This window comes from Urocitellus parryii, chromosome 6, assembly GCF_045843805.1.
Source record: "Urocitellus parryii isolate mUroPar1 chromosome 6, mUroPar1.hap1, whole genome shotgun sequence".
Classification (NCBI taxonomy): domain Eukaryota; kingdom Metazoa; phylum Chordata; class Mammalia; order Rodentia; family Sciuridae; genus Urocitellus; species Urocitellus parryii.
Genome location: NC_135536.1, coordinates 185,760,822 through 185,781,322, shown reverse-complemented (window position 1 = coordinate 185,781,322; position 20,501 = coordinate 185,760,822). Strand labels below are relative to the sequence as shown.

General features: G+C 46.1%; 2 protein-coding genes across 2 annotated transcripts; one reads left to right on the top strand and one right to left on the bottom strand.

Annotated features, from left to right (window-relative positions):
• The first annotated feature begins 7,418 nt into the window (after positions 1-7,418).
• Tubb1 (tubulin beta 1 class VI) lies at positions 7,419-12,932 on the top strand. The gene is made up of 4 exons (XM_077800177.1): positions 7,419-7,520; positions 10,986-11,094; positions 11,652-11,762; positions 11,857-12,932. The coding sequence occupies exons 1-4, from the start codon at positions 7,464-7,466 to the stop codon at positions 12,930-12,932; spliced, it is 1,353 nt and encodes a 450-aa protein (XP_077656303.1). The 5' UTR covers positions 7,419-7,463.
• Positions 12,933-16,698: 3,766 nt separating this feature from the next.
• Atp5f1e (ATP synthase F1 subunit epsilon) lies at positions 16,699-20,149 on the bottom strand. The gene is made up of 3 exons (XM_026412253.2): positions 20,015-20,149; positions 18,224-18,350; positions 16,699-16,851 (listed from the first exon to the last, which is right to left on the bottom strand). The coding sequence occupies exons 1-2, from the start codon at positions 20,044-20,046 to the stop codon at positions 18,227-18,229; spliced, it is 156 nt and encodes a 51-aa protein (XP_026268038.1). The 5' UTR covers positions 20,047-20,149; the 3' UTR covers positions 16,699-16,851; positions 18,224-18,226.
• Positions 20,150-20,501: the final 352 nt, after the last annotated feature.

The following is a 20,501-nucleotide window of genomic DNA, read 5'->3' as shown; positions in this document are numbered from 1 at the left end:
ACTGGTAAATGCATGTCCACCTTCCTGCTCTGAGCAGCTGGTTGACCACTGGGCCTTGGGTGGTCCTTTAAGTGAGGTTCCCAAGACTGCCCTGTTGTGGGGCAGCCACCAACCCATCAAACTCAAATTCTGGTGTAGCTATTAGTGAAGGGTCTCAGTTCTCCGGAGGACACACGGATGAAATGAGAAGGTCATTGGGACCAAGGTGGAGGAGGGCCATACTTAGCAGGACAGGGCCAGTGGCTGCATTTATCCTTCTTGGAGGTTGAGTTGATGTCTAGGGCTCTCTCTCCCTTTAGGGCAGACTCACCTGCCTGGCAGCCTGGGAACTCCTAGAAATCTGAAAGGTGTGTTCTCACCTGACACCACTCAGGTGCCACTGAGGTCGCTTTGTGGATTGTGACTCATCTCATTTGAGTTGGAAGTGAGGAGGCCCAGGGCAGGGCTGTCACTCTGTACCCAGGAGGCCCGGCTTGCCTAAGCATTACTTCCAGCAGCCGTTCAGATGAGGCTGTTGTGCACTCTGCCTGCAGCTTAGCTTCTGCCAACAGACACTCAGGAGCTAGGTGTCTCCCAGAAACCACTATAAAGTTCTTTGCCTGAGAAACTGGCCACCTGCCCTGGATTTTTCTTTTCAGAGGTACCTGAGTCATTCTTGCTCCCAGCAGGGTTTAAGAGTAGAGGGCGGGGCCAATTCAGATATTCTGGAGACCCACTGCTACCTGTCTTGGTCGTGGCCAGAAAACATCTGGGGGCAGAAAACAGTGGTGTCATTCATCAGAGATGGCCTGTTCTCATCACTTGTCATAATTCAGGGGTGGGGGGTGTCCCCTTCAGCCTTTAGGCTTTGGCACAACTGTGTGTGTGTGTGTGTGTGTGTGTGTGTGTGTGTGTGATGGCCTCAGGGAGTGGGCGCAGTAAGATGCTATCGCTCCATTTTATAGGTGGGAAGACTGAGCCTTTAGCAAGGTCAAAGGCCTACACTTAGCATGAGGTCTTAGGTACAGATTTGAAGGTAGACTTTTTTTTTTAAATATCCCATCAAGTTTTCTGGCAAACATGATCCAAGGCCACAGACACAAAAGCCTATTCATTTCTAAAAATAAAGTTGATTTACCCCTCATCCTCAAACAGAACAACACATGCATTTCATACATAGGCCAGATCCAGCCCACCTTCCAGCCTAAGGAGGAGGATACAGATGAGTCTTAGTTCACTGTGGAGAGGCCTCAACATCTTTCCTCCCCTTCTTCCTTCGCGCTCTGTTGTCTGGCTTCCACCCGGCAGGCTGCAGACATTTCCTATTATTCCACATTCCTGAGTAGAGCCACATCCTGGATACAGCATTTGTTTTGATGGCTGCTGACAGTGTTTGGTGGCCAGCTGGTTTTGCAGGGCACGATGGCTTCCTCACCAGCGCCTCTTCACCCCTTGGTCCCTGGCCAGAGCCTCAGGCCAGCTCCTAGACTCCTAGGAGGTGAAGGTCTTCTTGTGAACCTTCTGGACCCTGCCACCTTCCCTGGGCACATGGTGCATCATGCCCCGGCCTGGTTGCACAGTGACCTGCTACACGCACACATGTGCTTGGAGTGGGGGTAGCTCCTTAGGGTCCCATTCATGAGGTGGGCCTTGTCATCATCACTGCTGGAACATGGCACCTGCAGCCTGGCATGGATGTGTGTGGCCCACTTACCTGCAAACTGTGATTCACCCGGTGGAATTTGTTTGCCCCCTAAAGTTGGGCTGTCGGCATGAATTTGTTGAGCATCTAGCATGTGCCAGACTTCTGTTTTTAGCTGTGGGATGCAGCAGTGAACAGGTCTCTGCCTGTGAGCAGCTTGCATTCTGCAGAGGGAGCAGACAGAGGAGCTTGAAGAGTAGAAAGTACTTGGAAGTTGAGAAAATGGAGAATCCTAGTGACTGGGGCCTCTGGGGAGTTTGCTCAGGGATCGTTCTCTGGGTATCCTATGAGTTGGGATTGAATCATGAGGCCACAGCCATGGAATGAGCTGGAAGGAGACTTCTTATGTAGAGGGAAGAGTACATAAACAGACCTTGGCATGTGAACATGTCTGGCAGATGTGATGACCCAGAGGCAGCCCATGGGGAGTCTCAGGAGGGTTGTCAGACAGCAGGCTGCAGGGATGGCAGCTGCTGCCCCTGGTGCATGGGTGCCAGACCTCTACTACCTGGCTGGGCCTTCACCCCTCTCTCTTGCTTCCTCGTCCGTCTCCTGGCTCAGTGTTTTCAAATCTCTGTCTCATGTGAAGGAACACATCGCCACAATCAAGGTTTGGGTTGTCTCTAGTTTCAGGAGGGCTTGTTGGGCTCTGGTGGCTGTGGGAAGGACAGCTTGGAAGGAGGTGGCCTGACTTGTGAGGGGCTAATTAGTGTGGCTATAGAGGGGACAGCCAGTGTCCATGAAGCCATAGTATTGCTGGAGAGGTGAGAGCAAGGGCAGGACGCAGCCCAGAGGTGAGGTGAGGCCTGCCAGGAGCATCGAGGCTGCATGGCTGCCTGACTGGAGGCCAGATGGCCAGACTGCCTCCTGATGCCTCAGATTTGTCCCCCTGGACAAAGGGGTCTGAAGACTTGTCATCTGTGGTTGGCTCTGTCACATTAGCCTGAGGTTTTGGCAAGTCAGTTCCCTTCCTGGGTCTCTGTCTCTATCTCTATCTCTATCTCTGTGGTGGTAGTGATAATGGTGATGATGGGGCGGTGGTGGTGATGGTGGTGGTGATGGTGGTGGTAGTGATAGTGATGATGATGTGATGTGGTGGTAGTGGTGATAATGGTGGTGGTGGTGTGCAGGCCAAACATGGGACAGATGGTGGCAGAGAAGTGCATGAAGTCCAGCAGGATGGAAATCAAGTGCTCTTGTCACCCTCCAAACCCCTGGAGGACCAGGCCCACACTTTGTGCTTTTCTAAGGAACATCAAGTCTCCCAAACAGCACTCTGCTAATATTTGCTTGACAAATGAATGAATTTCTGAGACTCACACAATAGACTTCTTGGACCCATGGGGCTTGCAGAATTACATATTTTTGTTTGATTTTGACTCCAGGTGCTCACAGGTATTATACTGATCTCTGTTGACACCACAGAACATTGCTTATCAGTAGTTGCACATCTTGGGAGATGGGAAAGAGATAATTGAGAGGGTCCATATGTTTGTCAACTTTGGGGTACAGCAGTTCAAAGGAAGTGGTGCATTGTGTGTGTGGTGGGTCGTGTCTTCTCCTGTAAGTCAGAGTTGCACAGCTCAGGAGGCTGGTTTTCAAGGTGGTTAAGAGATGGCCAAGCATTTCCACAGTCTGGGGCTGCAGGATGGGCTGGGAAGATGAGTGGCCCAGTGAGCCCTGTGTGGTGTGGGCACCACAGACATTTCAGCTGGACAAAGAGGTGGAGGACTTCTCCATGGAGCTGAGTAGCCTGGCTTAGCCCCTGTCCTCTTGAAGTTACTTATTCTTCCTTCTAGAACTTTCTTTTTTTTCAGGAAGAGAACACACATGGAGGCAGAGTGCAACAAAGTAGAGCTCAGCTCGTCTAGGGGGCTGCCCACACCCGCTGAGTCACTCATAATGGCCCCTCAGATGTCATTTTCTTGCTAAGACATTTGGAAAAATTTCTGCTTCTGAATCACAAGCAAACACTATAATTCAACAGTCTTCTCTGAGTTATTCAAGGAACTTCAATGCACTCAGAAGTAGAAGATCAGGGTGGGTGAACTCAATGAATTCTCTGAGTATTCTGTTTTTCTCCTAATCATATTTCCTTTGCCAAGTAGAGGATGCACCATCTGATCCCTGGGGACATCTTCTAGGGGAAGTCTGGAAGGGGCTGATGGGGGTTTCTGGGTGACACTTGGTTTTTCTTATCTTCATAGTTCTATTCCCATAATAGAACCAAGTGTCATCTAGGAAGAGGCCAATCTTCTTGTGGAGGCCGATTGCAGTAGCCCGCGGGAGGAGACGTGTCCAGGGCATGTGCAGCTGGCCCTGGCTTGCAGGTTTCTTGGCTTCTGCTTCTGAGTCACATGCAAACACTGTAATTCAGCAACCCAGGTGTGCATGGTGCCCGGCATGTGTGTGTGGAGCTCTGCCCCGGCCCTCTGCCTTGTGGGTAATGCCTGGGGAAGCTCTGCTCTTGAGCAGTTAGTGCTACCCTGTCTTGGTCGTGGCCAGAAAACATCTGGGGGCAGAAAACAGTGGTGTCATTCATCAGAGATGGCCTGTTCTCATCATTTGACATAATTCAGGGCTGGGTGTCCCCTTCAGCCTGGCAGGGGAGCAGGCCTCAGGGGGGATGAGTCCTGGAAAGGACTACTCCTCTGGGGCTGGGGTAAGGCACTAGATAGTCACCACTTCACTGGCTTGCAGCAGACTGGCAGTCACAGGAGGACTCCTTCCTCAGGAGAACAGGTACCTTCACAAGAAGGGCAGAGGCAGGATGACTGCCTCACAGGTGGCTGCTTTCCCTACCCCAGCTGTTGCCAGGCTTTGTCACCCTGAGTGCAGGAGCCCGGCCAGGAGGCAGTCCCGCCACAGGTGTGGGATGAACAGGCCTGTCTTCAAGTGAAGCCGAGGCTGGCTTGAAGTCTGCCAGCTGCCAGGTGTGCGGGGTCAGCTAGCATGCCCGGTCCTCACAGCTGACTGTGACTCGGGGACCCTTATCTGGTTTACAGATGGAAAAACCCAGGATAAGGGAGGAGATGGGCCCCTTCGGTGGCGGAACTGGGCTTCAGCGGGGGGACCTGCCAACTCCCCCGCCCGGCATCTGCCCCCACCCCATCCTCTCTGCAGCCCAGTGTCCAAAGCTCAGCACCAGCCGAGACTGAACAAACACTGCCGCAATACAGGAATCAAAGCAAACAGGGCTCCTCTCTTTTCTCCCTTTTGCCAACTGCCCCATTAACAGAAAAGCTTTTTAAGCTCCCATCTGGAAACCTGGCCTTTCCCTCCCTAAGCAAACGGAGAGACCAAGAGACCGAGAGGAATGCGCCGTGGGGAGGGGTGGGCAGCACACTGGGCCCTGCGCCTACAGCGAAGAGTGAACACAGGGAGATCAAAACTGCCCTCCGGCCCAGCCCAGTGGTCCCTGCAGCAAGGTATGCGGCCACACGGCCCCTTTCAGCAGCTCTGCCTCAGAGGCCGTGCCCATGGCTTCCCATAATAGCTCATTGAGGCCGTTCCCTTCTGATCTGCTCCTGATGGGCAGGTTTCTTGGATCAGTTTATACTTCCAGCCTAGACCACCTCTTAGGGAATGGCGCGAAAAGTCCTTGGGCACTGTGTCCCCACCAGCCATCAGAAGGCCATACTTTTGTGTAAATACATTATTGGCTCTAAGAAAAGTTGCCATTCTGAACATCACTGCTCAAACTCACCCAGCTGCCAGTGTGCACTCAACAAACATTTACTGAGGCCCTGTTATGTATCAGGCACTTTGGGGACTCAAAGGTGACATGACACCGGCAGCTCCCCGGCTGGTAGGGAGATAAGGCACGTGTCTAAGCAGTTAGCAAACAGGAGAGCCCTTGGTCATCCACTGGTCATTCAGTGCTCCGGTCCTGGGCACACGGAGGGGTCTCTGGAGAAGGAGCAGCCATGAGACCCTCAAGGAACTGTTTTTGGGCTTTGGAGGGTCTGGCAGGCAGGGGGGCCCCCTGAGAGGGACGAGTAGAGTAGCCTACCACTAGGGAGGCTTGGCGTGGAGGACAGGCTAGCTTCTGAGGGTACTGAACTGTGCCTCTGTGTGTATTTCTTAATTTGTCAGGAATGCAGAGGAACACAGATGGGTTTCTTCCTCCTGAGTTTACACGTTCTTCTCTTTACCTCTGGGTGGTGGGTGTCTGGACCAGAAGCATCCAAGAATCATGTGATAATTCAGATTTGAGTAGAAAGAAATCTGAACCATACAGTCATGTTGCCAAAGTGCAAACTTTATACCTTGAAGAAATTCACCTTGCCGCCCTTGCTTTCCTGTGATCTCCAGGTTGAGGGCTTTATTACTGGGTCTTTGTTAGAGTGAGTTGCTGGCAGTGTCACGACCTGACCTTCAAGTGGTCCGCACTGTGGTTCCTCCTGGAAAGGAGGACTCCCACACACACACCCACTGTGCTGTGGTCAGAGTCACAGGACAGAAGGTGGGCGCAATATCATCCAGTAGTCAAGTCTGTGTCTGAATTTTGACAAAAGTCCTCAGGGTGGCCTTTGCCCTTCTCTGGGATGAAGCCAGGACCCATGGTGCTCTTAATGGGCACTCTAAATCAATCTGGAGGACCACATGCTGGACCTGGCATGCTCAGGTCAAATCCCCTGCTGCAGGTCTGGGCTGCTCCTCAGGTTCGGAGCCCAGATCCTTCTGTGCTGGGATTAGCCTCCTTTGAGAGTGAGAGGCTACTGCTCTGAGACTCCCTTATTGGTCACCTCCCTGTATGGGCTCCTGCCTGCACCTTGAGGCCCACGAGGCCTATGGGACATACACAGAGTACAGGGCTCAGGCTAGTCACAGGGCAAAGGATGCACAGCTCCTGTATGGGCCCCTGAGGGTAAGAACTCCAGGTTTGGGCTCTGGTAAGGTCACTGATCTGGTTGGGACATGGAGGGACAGCCTCATGGACTTCTTACTTTGAGTCCAATGTCACGTTGTCCTGTGGGATGTTTTCCCAGGTCCTGTCATAGCACGGGGTTGTAAGGACCAAGGACTGGAAAGGGACTGGGAGGACAGCTGGGGTCAGACTGGGAAAGGCCTGGAGGCCAAGCAGTGTCTCTGAACTTTCTTTCTCAATGGAGTTTTCTTGAGCTCCTAAGACTCATGGGTCACCTTCCAATGGTGGTCAAGTTCATCATCATTTTACTACATAAGTACTAATTATTTTTTCCATTAACAATAAAATTCAAAACTTAAGTAATAAAAAAAATCCCCCCACATTCCCTCGGATATTACCACATACCACAAGTGGTTTTCAAATCACTCCCTGGGAAATTCAGCCAAAGACGAGGTCAAGTGTTGAGTTCAGACAACTGATAACTTGCCCAGGCAAGACCCTGTGCAGGTGGTCCCAGCCACCGCAGCAAGCTGGGAGCCATGGCTATCATCATGCTCAGGCATCAGAGCTGGCACCAGTGCCCACGCGCCACCAGGGCAAGGCCTGTGAGGTGCAGTTCAGGCACCACACAGAGGTGGCCCCCCATCTTGCACTCCTGCTCTGGGAAATGACTGGGCAATATTCTGTCAGGAAAGGAAGGACAACCCATCTGGAAGGTTGATAGGCAGAGAGCTGAGAGGGTTAGGGCTGGGCTGTGGACTGGACACACCCCTGGGCCAACTGCAAGGGTGGTCTGAAAGCTGGTCTCATCCCTGCAATGATCAAAGTCACAGCCGGCTCTTGCTGGTGAACAGTGGGTCTCCTGGAGTCTGAGCATCCCAAGAAGAGCTGACCCTTGGGTTCAAAGCAAGGATGCGGGAAATCGTGCACATTCAAATCGGCCAGTGTGGCAACCAGATTGGAGCCAAGGTAGGTAAAGGCTGACTGTTGACCAGGTCCCCCAGACCCATAAATACCCCAGCTGGCAGGGAGACAGTGGCCTTGCAGATGCAGGCACTTGCTGAGGACTTGGTGTATTAAATAGATCTTTAGTTACAGAGACACAGAAGCTATTAAAGGCTGAGAGGATTAGTTTAACTAATGCTAATTTGGTCCATAATTTCATGTATGTAATTCCCGTCAGTCATTTCATTTATATATTTTTTCTTTTGGTATTGGGGACTAGACACACTGAGCTACATCCCAGCCCCCTATCTTTTTGTTTGAGACAGGGTCTTACCAAGTTACTGAGTGCCTTGCTAAGTTGCTGAGACCCTTAAAACTTGGAATCCTCTTGCCTCAGCCTCCTAAATTGTAGGGATTATAGGTATGACCACCACCATTTTACTTTTATCATCTTAGGAATAAACTTTTTATTTCTAACAACAGTAATTTGTCTCAAATGAGGATTTTGAAATTTGTTGGGAAGTTTTTTAGACCTTATTGTTACAGTGTCTTTTCCCTCCCCTCCCATGTTCATGCTATTAAAAAATTGTTTTATTTAGTATGCAACAGGAAATTAAAGAGGTAAACCCAAAATAAAGTTTTTGTGTATAGTGGCAGAAATAATTAAAATACTTCCTTTAAGGTATATTTTATCATACCTAAAAGCTTGTTAACCCTCTTCCTTTTTGAGATTGCATAATATTCCATGATATGGATAGACCACATTTTGTCTATATATTCATCCATTAGTGAACACTTGGATTATTTCTCCTCTACTCCTTCTGCTTAAATTTCTCTACAAAATACCTGACTCAATTGGCTAAAACCAAAAAGACAGGTGCTTCAGCTCAAGATCTCCAATCCTCATTGTAGTATAAACAACTGGACTCTGCAACACCCAGATAACTTGTTCTCTTTGCTATTTTGAAATCACTTCTACCAGGTGCACACCTATAATCCCAGCATTTTAGGAGGCTGAAGTAGGATTGAAAGTTTGAGGACAGCCTTGGTAGCTTAGTAAGACCCTGTCTCAAAAGAAAGCCCCAAAGGACTGGGGTGTAGCTCAGTGGTAGAGGGGTAGTCTAGCATACGTGAGGCCCTATGTTCAATCCCCAGTAGTCCAAAAAGAAAATTACTTTTACTAGAATGAATTGCATTAAAAGTAAGATTTTAAAACACTTCCATTAGGAGGCCTTACTTTTTACAGAGCAGCATTTCTCACAATAGCCAAAAGGCAGAAATAATCCAAATGTTCACTGATGGATGAATGTATAGATGAAATGTAGTCTATCCATATCATGGAATATTATGCAGTCTCAAAAAGTAAGAGAGTTAAAAAGCTTTTAGGTAAAATAACATCCCACAAAGTAAATAGTTAAGAAAACAATTCCTGGTACAGTTCTGTAGTATTAAGTGTCTTCATATTATTGTATATCCAAACTCCAAAATGTTTTTCATTTTATAGAACAGAAACTCTGTCCCTATTAAACACTAACTCTGTCCCTATTAAACCCATTTCCCTCCAGGCTCCAGGAGCCAATGTTCTACTTTCTGCCTCTGTGAATCTGACCACTCTTATTTAGATGGAATCATCTAGTATTCGTCCTTTCGTGACTGGCTTATTTCACGCAGCATCAACATCCTCAATCTTTACCAGTTTTGATTATCATCTCTCCATGGGCTGACCCTCGGGTTGTCCCACCTCTTAGCTATTTTGAGAAAGGTTGCTATGAATTCAGGTCTGTAAGTGCAGGTTTTTTAAACTGAAGGCAGAGAATTTTACAGCTGGAATACTAGTTATGGTCCTTCCATGCCACAGTGACAAGACATTCATAGCTAACACAGAAATGGGGAGCCCCCTGCTCTGACATTGCAAGATAACATGGAGAGAGGCCCTGGAGAGGAAGTGCATGGTGGAGATAGGGTAAGCTCTTGGCCTGGGTCGTGCTGCCCAGTGGTTAGAATCCAACAGTGACTTCTTACTTGCGGCTATAAGGACTTTAAGACACATTCAATTGCGGTGTCTCAGAACTTCAGTGTATTCACTCTTTCACTCCCAGGACATGCCATAATTTACTATAAAATAAAGCTGATTTAATTTTTATTTATAGCCTATTTTAAGACCATGACTGGAGTCAAGGTGTCATTTACAAACTTAGTTGGGAAAACACCCTTGAGGAGGTCTTGACAAATGAGTATGTTTTGATTGCACTTTAACACATGCTTTTCCAGGTCATCAAAGGGGCCACCTAGTAATGGCTTCCATATTGAGAACAGGGTATGTAGCTACATCGACAAATACTGTACATGTGATTGGAAGGGCAGAATGCTCCATAGCTGCAAGACAACAGCTAATGCATAATTTTGAATTACATGCATGCCTGATCATCAAAAATGCATATTACTTAAAATTGTGCACAAGGTCCTGGTTATGCACTTTTGGGAAAACTTCATGAAAGAAATCTCCAAAGTGAAATGATATATTATTGTGAAATTTGATAAGAATTCAGTTCATTTTCACTTGATGGAATCCACACTTGAGTAACTCAGAGCACTACAAGGTGAAAGTAGAGACATGTTGTCTGATGTGAAATTATGAAGTGATGTGTCCAACAGCCTAGATTTATTTATTTATTTATTTATGGTACTGGGGATTGAACCCAGCGATGCTTAACCACTGAGCCACATCCCCAGTCCCTTTTTTTTTAAGAGAGAGAGAGAGAGAGAGAGAGAGAGAGAGAGAGAGAGAGAATTTTTTAATATTTATTTTTTATTTTTTGGTGGACACAACATTTTTGTTTGTATGTGGTGCTGAGGATCGAACCCGGGCTGCACGCAAGCCAGGCGAGCGAGCTACCGCTTGAGCCACATCCCCAGCCCATCCTTTTTGTTTTTTAATATAATTTTTTTTAATTGTAGTTGTATAACTTTATTTTGTTTATTTATTTTTATGTGGTGCTGAGGATTAAACCCAGTGCCTCACAGGTGTGAGGCAAGTGCTCTACTGCTGAGCCACAACCCCAGCCTCATCCCCTTTCCTTTTTATTTATTTATTTATTTATTTATTTATTTTTCTGATAGGGTCTTTCTAAGTTGCGAGGTGGGCTTTCAACATGTTGTTCTCCTGCCTCAGCCTCTGGAGCCTCTGCAATTACAGGTGTGGCCACCACGCCTAGCAATAGCCTGAATTTAATAGAACAATCCAATTTAGTATTTTATGTGTTTGATATTTTACTGCAGGAGTTCAAGCTGGTATAAAATTCAGTATTCATATTTATACTTAGTACAGGCAAAAACCAAGAAATTCCCTGGTCATTTATGAATTGGTCATTTATGAAGAGGGTTAGGTTGACCAAGGGAAACAAGCCCAAGAGCTCCATTTCTTTCTGATGCCCTCTGGGCCTTCACAGATCCTTGTCTATACTGACTTAACCCTGCTCTTACTTTCAGTTCTGGGAGGTGATTGGTGAGGAACACGGGATCGACTATGCTGGGAGTGACCTCGGGGCATCTGCTTTGCAGCTGGAAAGAATCAGTGTGTACTACAACGAAGCCTACGGTAGGGCTGGTGGGCTGCAGTTGGTGGTGGCCCAACAACCAGGAAGCAGACAGAAGAGGAGCAAAGGCTTTGGGAATCCAAGCATCAAATGAGTGTTATCCCACCTGAAGCAGGCAGACAGGCAGGCAGCTGAATCTCCAGAGTGGGGTCCCCACCCCTGTTCAAGAGGCAGGACTGGAGAGGAACTCACCCAGACCACAAGCAGATTAAGCAGCTCCTGTCCTAAAAAGGGAAATTTACAAACAAAAATTTGCAAAAATGTTTGTAAAAGATAGAATCATCCAGATTGGAAGGAGCAATACAACAAACAAAAATGAGAAATGTTTTTTTTTTCCTTGTTTGTGTGTGTGTGTGTGTGTGGTGGGTATTTTACAGATATGTGTGAAATGTTTTTGGGGTGAAAGATACTACAGGAGGTACTCAAATCCTGAACTATCAAAGACCCCTTTCTAGAATACCCTTGTTTTTTGGACCAGGATTACAAGGTTTCATCTTGATGAAACATTAATTTCTAGAAAAATATCAGTTTGCTGACATCTTCCTGCTGCTTTACACAGGAAAGAAGTATGTGCCCCGAGCAGTCCTGGTGGACCTGGAGCCTGGGACGATGGATAGCATCCGATCCAGCAAATTAGGAGCCCTCTTTCAACCAGACAGCTTTGTTCATGGTAGGTTTTTCTAGAAGATTCCACCGGGCAGAGATGAGGATGCCTCCTACAGGTGCCCTTTCCACACATCACGCCCCCTTCCTCTTCTTTCCAGGTAACTCTGGGGCTGGCAACAACTGGGCAAAGGGCCATTATACCGAGGGAGCCGAGCTGATCGAGAACGTCATGGATGTAGTGAGGAACGAGAGCGAGAGCTGTGACTGCCTGCAGGGCTTCCAGATCGTCCACTCCCTGGGTGGGGGCACAGGCTCCGGCATGGGCACTCTGCTCATGAACAAGATCCGAGAGGAGTACCCAGACCGGATCTTAAATGCCTTCAGCGTCATGCCGTCCCCCAAAGTGTCGGACACGGTGGTGGAGCCCTACAACGCCGTGCTGTCCATCCACCAGCTGATTGAGCACGCTGATGCCTGCTTCTGCATCGACAACGAGGCACTCTACGACATCTGCTTCCGCACGCTGAAGCTGACCACGCCCACCTATGGGGACCTCAACCACCTGGTGTCCTTGACCATGAGCGGCATCACCACCTCCCTGCGCTTCCCGGGCCAGCTCAATGCAGACCTGCGCAAGCTGGCCGTGAATATGGTGCCCTTCCCTCGCTTGCACTTCTTCATGCCGGGCTTTGCCCCGCTCACCGCCCAAGGCAGCCTGCAGTACCGGGCCCTCTCCGTGGCGGAGCTCACCCAGCAGATGTTTGATGCCCGCAACACCATGGCTGCCTGTGACCCACGCCGTGGCCGCTACCTGACAGTGGCCTGCATCTTCCGGGGTAAGATGTCCACAAAGGAAGTGGACCAGCAGCTGCTCTCTGTGCAGACGAGGAACAGCAGCTGTTTTGTGGAGTGGATTCCCAACAACGTCAAGGTGGCTGTCTGTGACATCCCTCCCCGGGGGCTGAACATGGCCGCCACCTTCATAGGCAACAATACAGCCATTCAAGAGCTCTTCAGCAGGGCTTCTGAGCATTTCTCAGCCATGTTCAAAAGGAGAGCTTTTGTGCATTGGTACACTAGTGAAGGGATGGACATCAACGAGTTTGGGGAAGCCGAAAGCAACGTCCATGATTTGGTGTCCGAGTACCAACAATTTCAAGATGCCAAAGCCAATCTGGAAGAAAGTGAAGAGGTGATGGAGCAGGTAGAAACGGAAGCAGAGGAGGAGCCTTAGCAGGGACAGATGCTGCAGGAAAGTCACTCACAGAAGTTTCTCCAAAGATTTGTTTCTCTTCTGCAGCACTCCATGGCTGCCTTGCACTGTAGCCCAGCTACAGAGCAGGCTTTGGGGAGAGGAGGCTAATAGGCACTAGGGTCTCTGCCCAGTGAGTGGTTTGATAGCCAATGCACACTCTATTATCTTTCTCTTTTATTTTATTTTTTTTTTTAACAGCGAAGTGAAAACACCATAGCGTGCCTCCTTTATTTTAAAGTGTATTGAGTCTTGACTTCAGGCCTAGCCCTAGCCAGGCAACCAGACTGCACATGTGGGTTTGCAGGAGGCCTGTGCAGTTCACTCTTAACTCTTCAGCAGCACTGTCAGGTCCTGGCATCCTAGGGCAGCCAAGACTCACCTTGGTCTCTGTCTTCCTCACTAACACTATCTGGAATCCTGCCTTCCTTGTTGCTGGCCTCCAAAAGAGGCAGGTGACCACTAGCATATGGTGATTTATAGGCTCAGGAAAGTGCCAATATCCACTAGTATACTGCACAGGGTGTATATATACCTCAACACATGAACTGGAAAGGGAAAAAGGAAAGAAAAGCCATAGTTTCCTCTGGCTAAACAGAAAAACAAGAGAGTGAAAAACACAACTAAAGCACACTGATCCTCTGATTCTGATTTCTGAATAGTTAGCTTTCAAAACACACACACGTCCATTTTAAGTTTCTAATCAGTATTAGATTTCAGGAATTCACTAATAATTATCTTTGGCTTTCCTTTTATAGGCAATTTGGAAACATGCTTTCCAGTTTTATTCAGTAGTTGCCCTTCTCCCACAGCCCCTAAAACGCTGTGTGGCTTCTGTGCTCTCTGAGAAAGGGCACGCTGCATACTCGGCAACCACTCAAATGTAGGAATTAAGCAGAAATGGCTGCAGTGTCCTTCTTGGTTACGAAGGACATCGTCTCATTAGGGAACTTTTACAGTTCAAATTAATTTGCAGAAGTTGCCATAAATGTTTGCATGAGGACACAGCTTTAACCATCACAAGATTTTAATCTGCTCACATTACAACAGAACCAAATACACAAGAGTGTAATCAAATCATCCATAACTTCTTAATTACAGTTTACCTATTTCTGACACACAGCACTGTGGTTCCTTCCATACTGTGAAGGTCTTAATGGCCTTCTAGCATCACCATTGAGCTCTATTATGGGACTATGCATAACTGGTGATGGGAAAATGCTCTGACACTGACTTTAGGAAATATTTACTTGCCGGCAACTGGGTTCCCATCTCCTGATGTGCTTTTGTTATTGGCAATAATAATGGAGCAGGTGGATGGACGAGTTGCTCATTCTGGGAAATGTCACTCTTTTCTGTGTGCATCTCGAGGAAATAACTAAAATACACACCAAGAGAAAATTAGGTCTTGCCATTGGCATCTCTCACAGCCTTCTATTTACAAAATTAAAAAAGCACAAAACAATGGTTTAAAACATTTTACTTGTGTGTGGTTTGCGAAGCACTAGATTTAGTAAGAAACTACATATATGCACTCTTTTAAGTTAATAACCTTCCCAGACGCTGAAAAGACTTGGAGCATGTGATTATGGCAGATTCACACACACACTTCCTCTGGTACTTTCTTTCTCAAATCTAAAAAGGCAATTAAATAGATGCAAGAGAAGATATGGACTTAAGATCTTTTTAAAAAAGTTCTGTTGATTTATATTATTGTAAAGACTTTTTGTTTGTTCAATAGCAATCATTAAAGTACAAAGAAATTCAATTTTAAATGGCTAAATTGCTTTATTTCAAACTAAATAAATTCCTTTTCTTAGAGCCTAACCACCCAGACTGATTAATTTGAGTAGTTAAAAATATTTCAAAATGCATCTCACCATCCCACTCCTTTGTATGATACAAATAGATTAAAACAACAACAAACTAGAAATGAGAAATTATCCCTCCTGATTTTGAAGAACTCATTCCTTTAGTGGTTATGGTTGCTACGGCGACATTGGTTTCTCAAGAGACTGAAATAGCAGAATTATAAAATTTTAGAGCTTGTCCAATTCCTTCACTTTACACCCCAGGCCACTACAAGAGTTTATGACTGGACTCCCTCTAACATCACCCAACTAATCTGTGAACTACCCACAACTCAGTCTGATTGGGGTCCCTACATCATTTGGTATAGTTGTCCTGCCAGTTTCCTTGCAGTCTTGGGTTTGGGGAGTTCATTTCATTATAATACTTGATGTTCAAGTTTTGTTTTGTTTTTTTTTAAATCAGAAAGTGCATCAAAAATTTTTTTGCTGGACAGATATTCTTTTATTCAGTTCCCTACATTCTCTCCATATTACAAGCTCTGTCCCTCATTCTTACTTCTAAACCATCCCCTCTGCCTCTCCAGTAAATAACTGGTCTCTAATCACTAGATTTTTTTTTTTTTTTAAATTTTTTACTATTTATTTTTTAGTTTTCAGCAGACACAACATCTTTGTTTGTATGTGGTGCTGAGGATCGAACCCGGGCCGCACGCATGCCAGGCCAGCGTGCTACCACTTGAGCCATATCCCCAGCCCTAATCACTAGATTTGAAATAATTTACTCCTTTGCCTATTACTTTATCTGTCTGGTATTAAAAAGGCCCGACAGCCTGTGATTCATTTATTCCTATCCTCTGTAATGGAAGATGCTTCCTGCTACCTTAACCCTAGGGACCCTGGCACTTAAGAGAGATGCTTTAACTTCCTAACAGCAGGAAGACAGGCCCTTGGCAGACTCTGAGGCCTCTCCCCTGCTGCATACCCCCTTCCACTCAATCCACTGCTCCTTTTTGCATGCTGTAGTGAGAATTCAATAAAATCATAGGCCAAGTGTCGAAGGTCATTCCCAGAAGCTGAGAACAAAGATGTTTTCATCATCTTGTCCTTGGCCCTGATAAACTATCACCAGCTTAAGTGCCATGGTGAGAATTGGTCCTAGAAGTGTTCCAAAATTTCCTGTTCCATTTTACTTCTCCATTCTCCAAAAAGTAAAAATTTACAGTTAATTTTGCAATGGTGTAAAGTTAGGCAAGTGTTCCAAGCTTCATAGAAAGATAAAAACCAAATTTGCAACAATTCTTTCTCACTAAATATTTAATGAATGAATGAATGAATGAATGAACACCACAAAACTGCTGCAGCATCATACCTCAGACCTGTAGTCAAGAATCTCAAGGTTTTAATTTTAGCCTGGCCATTGGATCTCAATAAGCAGGTATTGAACAGCTTTGCCTCATTTCCTATGAGAAATGCTACTAAAATATAGACTCATTTATAAAACAATATGAAGTGCATTTTGTGATTAAATTGTAACATTAACAGTTCTGTATAGGTTTTAAGTGCACAATAAATAAATGAGTGCTACAATTTAGTGTTTGTTCTTTTAATGTATGCTTTCAGTAATTACTTTCATTTCCATTACTGGCTAAGCGGCACTTAGAGATACTTCTGTCTAGACAAAAGGATGAAGACCCTGCTTGACAACGGAGCCATTATTCTGATGTGACTATGCAATTCAAAGATTAGGGACAACAGAGCTATAATGGCAATGTCTAATTTCAATCACCAATTAATGTCATGAAAAACAGAACTTCTATTTTGAAGTGTTTTCTGTATCTCTTTGGTCACTAAATATCACATATGCCCTTTCCCCTTATCATGTATTTGTGCAGACAGTTTCTATAAACAAAAGTTTGACAGAAACCAAAAGCCAACAATAAGAGTGAACCATACATCAATTTATTGGCATTGTCAATTTATGAACAAGACAGTTTTTTTTTTTTCATGAAGTGAGATGATTTTAATTTGCCATAATACGTGCCCACACTTCTTCACCTTGAAAATGTAGCATTTCAAGCTTTAGTCAGGGTCTAGGAGGAAAAAAGAAAATGCAACAGTTGCCATCCAGTTCTGTATCTTTTCTTAAACATCCAACACAAATATCAGAAAGGACCTTCACATAGTGAACTGTCAATGTTTAACTGTGGCTGCAAATCCCTTTGCAGGTGCAATCCCAGGATAACTTTAAGAGTGCAGGGCCTCACCCAACTGGCACTCCCCAATAAATAAATCTAACACTTGCCTAGGAAGAAAGGAACTACTTTGCCTTTAAAAGACAATCAATATCCCTGGTGCTGATGGAGAGGGTCCTCACTGCTGAGCTGAACAGAACTTATTGACCCCAAGGACACAGCAAAGTCACAGGAGTCAGATGCAGTGTCTGGCACAGCACTACTGTATAGACTAAGAGAGATTCTTAGGTCTCCTATGGACTTAGGAGATTAGACAGCCCCTAAGAAAGGACTCAATTCAAAACACCACATTTCTAGACTCTTAATATCTACCAATTCAAAATGAGAATGAAAAGTGCTTAGGGGAGACAGCTCCATCAAGTGAAACTGCTCGTATCCATGAGCTGCCAAAGGGTTAATGTCTACAACACTTCTATGCTACAGTGTGTCTGCAGCTTTTTAAAAGCAAAACAAGAAAATTCAATCTGAAAAACACTGCTCTGATAATTTGCCTTATCTTTGAAATAACAATGTCAAGAAAGTAGCTGAGAGATCAAATCACTTTTATAGTTTGGAGTACAAACGTCTGAACTTATCAACTGTACAGAACTGTCTTTTTATTGCATAAGAATGAAACTTTACATCACCAACATCTTTGCAGAACTAAAATGAACCAAACAGTCTGAAAGCATAATAAATTCAGCAAAACAGTATTCACTGCAGGGTCATGCAGATTTTACTGCTCGGTAAAACAGCAGGACCCTTGCTGTACTCGAAGTCCTTATGTTCAGGAAATGGTGATTTGTGAGGACATTAGCAGATGTGGGGGAAATAAAAACGCAAAGAGCTGTAATTTTTCATGATCCTGAACTGTTACATAACTCCAATAGCAATTAGAAAAGTGAGGAGTTTATCCTCCAAATTATTTGATTTTGTGCAGACAAATGAAACAGGTTTAATTAAAATAAGATGGCTTTCTACCTAAGCATTGCTAAATGAACTGAAAATCAATATGCCAATTACTTCTGCTTGTCAGGGCCCAAAAGGACATCCTTTTATCATGCCACAGTACTTCTACACCCTGTATATTTTAAATTATTACCCCAATAACTAACTTTGAAATGTGTTGACTAAAAAAATGAACAGAAGCCCAAACTAGAATTAGTTTGATTTTTATGTGGCTCTAAAAATTTAAGATGCAACTCTTCTTCTAAATAAATCCATAACTTACTGATTATTCCTTTTTTACTTTCACAATTTTTATGCTGCTGCCAGAAGTCTTCTCGGCATTTGCTTTGAATTCTGCCTTCAGTGCATCCCTCACTGCTTTTGCACAGATCTGAGAGAATCGGATGTAGCTGGGAGAAAATGAGAGAAGATATGTTAATTATCAATAATCCTGCCAGACAGCTGTGTTACTGTGTTTTTGGTTTCTTTCCTATACTTTTAATTTTGGTTTAGTCGGACATTATTGCAGAATTGGATTTAACACACACACAAAAAGAAAGAAATGTGCCAAAAGAGCAACTGATTTTTTGGTTCAATGATCATGATTTTAACTTACAGTAAAATGGGCATATTTAAAAAAAAAAAATCCCGGGCTGGGGATGTGGCTTAAGCGGTAGCGCGCTCGCCTGGCATGCGTGCGGCCCGGTTTCGATCCTCAGCACCACATACAAACAAAGACGTTGTGTCCGCCAAATACTAAAAATAAATAAATAATTAAAAAAAAAAAAAAAATCCCACAACACGATGGCGGGGGTGACACTCATGTCTTAGAACTTGTTTTTAGGAGTCAGAGTTCCAATGCCTGCTTCTACTTCTACTAACTGGGTGACTTGTAGGCTGTTTGACTTGCAAACAAACAACCAACCAAAAATCAGACCAAAATGTTTTTGGAGGATACAACACAATGATTTTCCCATTTTACTTAAAACCTGTTTAATTGTATTATTCTTACAAGATAAGGTATTTATAATTAACAGAGAAAAAAACTATCTTGAACCCAAACAGCTCTTTCTCTGATAAATATTTAAAGGCTTTCCTGAGAATACTAGACTGTCTCTCACAAGCCTGTCATTGAAAATATCTCCTAATCAGGGTTTCTAAATTACAAAAAGTCCTCAGAGAACACCATCAATTCTAGCAGAATATCTAAATATCTGCTCCCTGTTTGGTAGCTGGATGTCTAGCAACATCTTATTTTCCCAAAAGATGGTCACTTTTCACACTTTTTTTGAAAACAGGAAGTGGATGGTGGTAGCTACTGCTCCTGTCTTAGAACTTGTTTTTAGGAGTCAGAGGTAAAGAGTTCCAATTCCTGCTTCCACTCCTACTAACTGGGTGACTTGCAGGCTGTTCAGCCCTTGTCAGCTTGTTTATTCACCTGTAAAAACAATAGAATAAAAGAATAATAATACCTGCCCTGAAAGGGTCTGGGTGATACAAAGTGTGAAAAACCTTGGATCACATAGTAGGTGGTTTAATAAACGGTTTCTGTTATTGTTTTTCAAGTTCATCGTACTTTGCTTGACCTTAGCACGTCAGGGAACTCGGGCTACTCAGTAGTTGGGGAAGTTACCACTACTCAAATCTAGCCAACTCGCAAGGTGTGTCACTAGGACCACAGGTTCCCACTGCACACCGGGCGGCAGCTGCACACTTGAACCCCCGCCCCCCAGGCCACCACTGTGCTTTGCAGGTCTGAACAACTCAGAGGGGGCTTCCACCCTTTTCCACAAGGACCCCGAGGTCAAGGGGTAACACAAGAGGGCATGCAACTCTGCGGGGCTGTCCGTGTGTGCAGCCGATGCACTAGGGTGCACTGCACGCGCCGGGCCCGCCCCCCGGCGTCCGCATCCTCCGGGGCTTGTAGGCCGGCAGCCCTTGTCCACGGCGACGCCATCTTGGCGGCGGCGCCGAGGCCCGGAGGCCGGTGGGGAGGGCCAGGCTACGCGCCGGCTACCCCTGCCGCGACTCTGGCGCCGGGCCCGTGCGCTTCCCTCCAGAGGCCCGGGCCTACCTGAGTCCAGCCTGTCGCCAGTACGCCACCATGATGTCGCGAGAGGGGGTGCGTCGGGTCGAATCGCGAAAACGCCGCAGTAGCGGCTCAGCCGGGCGGCAGGAAGGTCAGGCCTGAGAAGCGGAAGGGGCTGGGCTACCGGACTTGCCAATCACCGCACTTAGCCCCGCCTCCGCAGCCACCGCGGAAGCCCCTCTGCCGCCTGGAGCCAATGGGGGCGCGCGGCCCGGGATGCGGGTGCCAATCCCCGGGCGGGCTGACCGGCTGCGCCTGCCCATTGGCTCCCGCGGGCGGTGGACAGCGAGACCGCGCCGAGCCCCGCCCGGGGCGCGAGGAACAGGTTGTGGACGTGGGTACCGCGCAAAGCCGGGCGCGACCCATTAGTTCGGTGCCGGTGTGCTGGCCTTCAAGGAGTTGCTCTTCACCTTCAACCACGAAAAACACGTTATAATCAAGAAAAACACCACAGTCCAGAGAAAGTTTTTAT

Bases quoted from the DNA above. Each gene is read 5' to 3' on its own strand.
- Atp5f1e (XM_026412253.2), bottom strand. From the start codon at position 20,046: ATGGTGGCGTACTGGCGACAGGCTGGACTCAG. The intron at 18,351-20,014 runs GTAGGCCCGGGC...ATTTTCTCCCAG, and splicing joins TGGCGACAGGCTGGACTCAG to CTACATCCGATTCTCTCAGA.
- Tubb1 (XM_077800177.1), top strand. From the start codon at position 7,464: ATGCGGGAAATCGTGCACATTCAAATCGGCCAGTGTGGCAACCAGATT. The intron at 7,521-10,985 runs GTAGGTAAAGGC...TCTTACTTTCAG, and splicing joins GCAACCAGATTGGAGCCAAG to TTCTGGGAGGTGATTGGTGA. The intron at 11,095-11,651 runs GTAGGGCTGGTG...TGCTTTACACAG, and splicing joins GTACTACAACGAAGCCTACG to GAAAGAAGTATGTGCCCCGA.